The 5,552-nt window shown below is 45.0% G+C and overlaps 1 protein-coding gene across 1 annotated transcript; it reads left to right on the top strand.

The window, feature by feature from the left end:
- Window positions 1-835: 835 nt before the first annotated feature.
- On the top strand, window positions 836-4,622 carry LOC104504958 (chromosome unknown open reading frame, human C1orf131; the record flags this gene model as incomplete). Its single annotated transcript, XM_010153125.1, has 5 exons — window positions 836-892; window positions 1,986-2,081; window positions 2,687-2,773; window positions 3,797-3,846; window positions 4,493-4,622. Coding segments are annotated over 5 exons (420 nt in total), but the record flags the coding sequence as incomplete, so codon positions are not given.
- Between the last annotated feature and the right edge of the window lie 930 nt (window positions 4,623-5,552).

Raw genomic sequence — 5,552 nt, 5'->3', positions numbered from 1 at the left:
GGCCGGCCGGGCCTTGGGAGCGCGGGTGTCGTTGTTAAAGCCTCACCGCAGAGTTGGCATTGGGCATTGCCCGGGATGCGCCTTCCTGGGGACAGGTCAAACAAATCCCTCGCCATGTCTGGGTTTTTGGGTTGGGTGTGGTGGATTTTAGGTTTTGGGGTTGTTTCTTTTTTGGTCTGTCTCCCCCGTCTGCCACCATAAATTGAGAGATACGGTCTATAATTCCACCTCTCGTGCCTAGTTTCTTCCCTCTTGTTGATACAGCTGCCTGGAAGTCTGGGATCCCTTGGGGTTCCATGTGCTCAGCCTGATGGCATCCAGCTGGCAGGGGCAGGCTGAAGCCGGGGTGCAGGCAGGACTTGGAGGCTTCTTTTTTTTCTATTTTTTCCATTTTCAGAAGATCTCTGGATAAATATCCTATATTTGAAATAGGAGCATCCCAACGAAATAAACTGATCTGCTGATACCCCAAGAAGCAAATGAAATGGGAAGCAAAGCCTTTTTGGCTACTTCCTGCCCAAGCGTTTTGTGTGCTGCGCTGTTCTTAGCAGTAGGTGTGGATGTGAGGCCTCTCCAGATTTTATAGCTTCTTTTGGTGGTTTTCTTGGAGTTGTGTTTACGGCCATAACGTTGGAAGCCCAATTCTAAAATAAGCTCTGATGGGTCAACATATGGATGCCTTGAATTCAGGGAGACTTACAAGGTATTTGAGGTTGAAGTGTCTGTGTTCCCTATGACTCGTTTTACCTTTCACTTCTTTCCAAAAAACTCACAGTCAGCATTCAAACCAGTGTTACTTGTTCTATTAACTTGAAATGTTTCATTTTCTTTATAGAGCAAAATAGTGGAAAGCGAGAAAAATGTGAACAACCAAGAATTTAACTTTGAAAAAGTAAGTCAGCAGGACCTATCTAATCTCACTATTTTAGTGTGCAGGTGCGTGTATTTATGTCCTTAGGAAAGCTGTGGTGGGATGGATGTGAAATGCTTCCAGAAAAGGCTCTTTTAGGTGAGGATTTCCTAATCAGTGATTTTGGCTGCGTGCCATGCCAGAGCAGAGGAGCATGCTGGCTGTTGTAAATGCTCTGTGTGAAGAGAGGTGTGTTACAACTCTGTGGCTTTTCTGATCTTTCAGTGGGAATTTAAAATGACTCTGTTAGCTGTGTAAAGCTGTGTGAGTATCCATAACGTTTAGCGTAGCTCTTTCAGGCCCATGGTGTTAATCTCGGATTTTTGATCTTGTGTGGGAGGAAAAAGAAGTGTATTGGCATCTATTTTTTAAATAGCTGATGACTTTTTTTCCATTTGTCTTTTTATTCTCATCTGTTCTTATGTGAGCGTAACTGGCCTTAGACACTGAGTTATTCACAAATCTGTGCAAGTTGTTTTATACACGTGACGTTTGCTCAGGAATGTGTTGTGATCTAGTGAAATCTCTCACTGGAGACTCTGTGTGGAGCTCCTTACTGCTGAGAACAGTGGAGATTTAACTGCTGGCTTTAGGAGGGCTATGAATTCACCACTGGTTTTGCTAGGGCATTCTTGCGTAGCGTCAACAATACGTGTGTGTGTAGTCAAACCACTTCACCGTCTGCCCATCCATGTTTCTCACTGGTTAAGTGCTCTGCAGCCAAGGAATGAGGACACTGTAAACATTGGGTGTTGTGGGTAGCGCATTTCATTGTCCTTTGTGCAGCACAACATGATTAAGTTTTGTATGGAGAATGTGTTCCATGTGTTGTTTTATGTGAAATGAGGAGAGGTGAATATTGTCCCCCTGACAGTCCTCACCATCCAGAGATCAGATGGGCAGTGGTTAACTCTTCTGTGGTGTAGCTCCAAGCTCGGTTCGTTTTCCTTTGTAGCATGCTGATTTCGGGCATTAGCCAGGGTTTCTTTGGGAGCATGACTTTGTTGTGGTCTGTCAAGCATTATTTTACAGCAGGTTGGACAAAAAATGCTTGCCATTTTCTGTAACGTTCTAGGCGCGGCTGGAAGTGCACAAGTTTGGAATCACTGGCTACAAGAAGCAGGAACAACGCGTGTGGGAACAGGAGCGTGCTATCATGCTGGGAGCCAAGGTCATTGTCGCTCGGTTTGTGCTGGACAGTCACCCAGCTGTTACAGGGCAGCAGAGCAGTAAAAAACACGAAGGGGTTTTGGCGCCACTTTTTTAAGACAGCAGATCTTCTGGCCTGAGCCTTCTCCCACTTTATGCTTCATTTTACATTTTCTATTCTGTCTTGTCTGTTTTCTGTAGATGTGTGGAAAGTTAGTGTGGTTGTGTTACCAGAGATGTAGAGATTAAATATGGGGTGGAAAACAACATTTACTAATTTTTAGTCAGGCCATTCAAAACTAAACTGTTGGATGAAGGGGCTTGCTGTTTGAAGGTTCACTTTCCCGGTGAGTTAAAGACAAAGAAAAATTGACATTTTTATTTATCATCGCTAGTGTAAAAGAAAAAATAATTTTGTAGGTATTTTATGGGGTGTGGGGAGGAGGGTGGGTTTCTAGATGTCTACCTTACATCCCTGAAGTCCCTTTCTCTAACCCAAAAGGAAATAAACCATTTCGAATGTTTCACCATCCCACCTGAAAAATACTGTGCGGGTGAGTGTGTGAATTATTTTTTGAACCTATTTGAAAATTTCATCAGTGGTATTCCTCCCAATCTTTATTGCAGCCACCCAAAAAGGAACATGTGAACTACAAGATTTACCAAGAGAAAATGAAAGAGAAAAAACCAGCGAAGGACGAGGATAAGGGAAAGGTTTGTGTGAAATTTTCTCTATGTAAAGACAGCATGTAAGAGCTGGCCTGGGACTCTGACAGGTAATGCCTCGGGCACAGGAGGAGTGCCCGAGCTTGACACCGGCTGCTCCCTGTGGAGTGGGTTCCTGGCTCCAGCAGGACTAATCTCCTCGGTGAAAGCTGGCTGTGTGCAATATGAAGGGCACAGAGTTAGGCCTGTGTTGTGGTGGGTTTCACTGCTGTATCCTTTGAGGCTGATAGACTGATGACAGAAATTCAGCAGGTTGGGGTCTTTTTTTTTTCCTCTTGCCTCTTAAGGGAAGAAAAAGGCCTTCAATTAAAGTTTGTTGCATGCTGCCTAACCACAGGGAGCCGGATCTTCAGCTGGTTTTCTATCAGCACAGTTCCATCAAGGATCTTGCTCATTGTTTAAAGCCAGGGTGAGGTTTCTGTTGCACCCGTCCTCTAGCACGGCCAATCTGGCTCTGAGCCTACTCCCTGCCTCCCCATGGAGCCTTCTCATGTAGGTGGGAGAAGGCTGCAGAGTGGGTAATTGCTCTACCAGCCTGTTTCCTGCCACCTTCCTTCCCAGGGAACCTACTTCTGCCTCTCTGGCATGTGGCACAATCCAGTGCAAGACCAGACACAGTTGAACCCTGTTATTTGACAGGTACGCTGACTCAGGTAACCAGGCACACCTGCCTGGTAGCAGATCCATCTTTTGACCCAAGGATCTGTCACACGCCCAGGAAGCAGGGCCTCTCCCCACATGTGGCTGGATCTGTGCCTCCTGAAATGACAGGGGCAGGAGGTTGGTCGTGAGAGGGCTGTACGTTCTGTAAGGCGACGGGAAGGGCTCTGGGCGCTCCTAGCAGTGCCTCCGCACCACGTTGCGTCACTTGGCCTGCGAGAAGGTCTCCCAACCTGCTTTAAATGCCTGCTGCTCTGTGAAGCAGAGGCTACCGCTTGTGTTGTGTGCAGGTGGTTATTTAGCCAAGATGCTCTGTACTTTCCCATTAAAATATGTTGTCTTTAAAAACAGGAACATAAAGGTGATTCCCTGAAGAAGAAGAAGAAAGAACAGAAGGAGAGGTGAGCTGTTTTTAACGTGGTTAAAATTAACGTGGTTTTGTATTGCCCCCGTGTAACTCCGCACAGTCGTATACCAGAAATCGCGCAACTCGCAGTGCAAGGGACTTCTCCAACTGCAGAACTCGGTCACCCAACGGTGACGTTGCTCTGTGTCTAGCAGTTTCAGAGGCTCTAGTTACGTCGCTTAACTGAAAATATGTCCGTTCTGCCCCGTCATGTCTAAGGCTGCAGCCGGAGGTGAGATGGGTGGAAATCCCTGTGTGCCACTTACTCGGAGCGTTTGCCCCGAGAGATAATTTCTGCGAAACACAAGCTACTACCATATAGAGGGGCTTGAAAGGTGCGGTGGCGTTCTTAATCGTAGTGTTGCAGGTTCACTAAAATGTACTCTTGATCTTCTTTCTCTGTCCACAAGTCTCTGTCTTTCTAAACTTTAAAAAATGTAAATCATGCTGTGATGTGCTGCAAATTCTGAATGGCTGCGTAGGTAATAAGTGTTCTGGGATCATTGCCCGCAGTCATTTGATACTCCGTAATCCCAAACACTGGTTGCATACACAGGTGATGTTTTGCCATATTAAGCTTGTTCATGAGTTTCTGTTGTTTCTCTTAATGCTTTTTTTTCCCCCCCTTCTTCCTATTTCAGGAAGGCCAAAAGGAAGAAAGCGGTGCCTAGCATTTGGCACGCCGGACAAGTTGGAAAATTCAGAGATGGGACCTTGATTCTGCAAAGCTGTGACATAAAGAAAATTAAATCCTCTAAAGTTGTCAAATGAACTTGCAATTCAGAGTGAAATGGACTAGATGCGTACGATAGAGTTCACGGTGCTACCAGTGCAGACTTACGGAGCCTCTTGCCTTCCCACCATATCCTAAATTTTTTTACATTATTTGTTGTTGGAGGACTCTCTATATTCCATTCTGCCTTGGGAAGAATATGAGAATTTACCATTTGATAAATAAAAAAAAGACTTTTTATTAAGAATGTTACACAGGCTATTACTGTTAGTCAGCACGTGCTAAAGAAAGCATTTTCCTTCCTAGAATCATCTTACTGGCTTTATGTGAAGTATTAATTTAATCCACGAATTAATGGATTAAAATATATAGTTCTTTGCTTTCATCTAGAAGGAGATTAGAAAAAGCAATACCTTACTTGCTGTGGACCTGAAGTCGGTATTTTCAAACGTTCATCAGGCACACATCTGTTTCTGAAGCTTTCTGAATTGTTAGTGGATAGTGGAACTGCATGACAGCTTTCTTGTCCAGCAGAACCTCAAAGGGCTTCATAATCACCTGGTTTGAGATTTTTCTGAAGTTTTGACACAGTTAAGGTTACATACTCAGCTTGTGTAGATCTGCAGAGATCTCCAAATAAGCACTGTTTTACACAGGGGTTGGGTAACTTGGTTTGGGTTTTTTTTAAGACTGAGCCAAATGGCGATAGACGCTCAATGGCTACTGCTTGTTCATGAGTAACTCAAGTTTGTTTCGATCAGTGTTCCCTCACAAGGCTGTTCTAGGAAATCTCTGTCAAAACGGAAGTCTTTAGTGCTATTTGGACTTCTGCAATTCGGCGTTTAGTCCTCTCCCCGAACAGCAGCATCTGAGGCTGCCCTCTTCGCAGGACAGGTAAGTATTCTGGGCTAGGGAGAGCCACACTGCAGAAGGGGATGCTTTCCGGCCCACTCCTTCCTCCACGCCTT

Source organism: Eurypyga helias, unplaced genomic scaffold (genome assembly GCF_000690775.1).
Source record: "Eurypyga helias isolate BGI_N326 unplaced genomic scaffold, ASM69077v1 scaffold14216, whole genome shotgun sequence".
Lineage (NCBI taxonomy): Eukaryota > Metazoa > Chordata > Aves > Eurypygiformes > Eurypygidae > Eurypyga > Eurypyga helias.
Note: the sequence above shows the minus strand (reverse complement) of the source record. Positions and strands in the feature narration are given on the sequence as shown.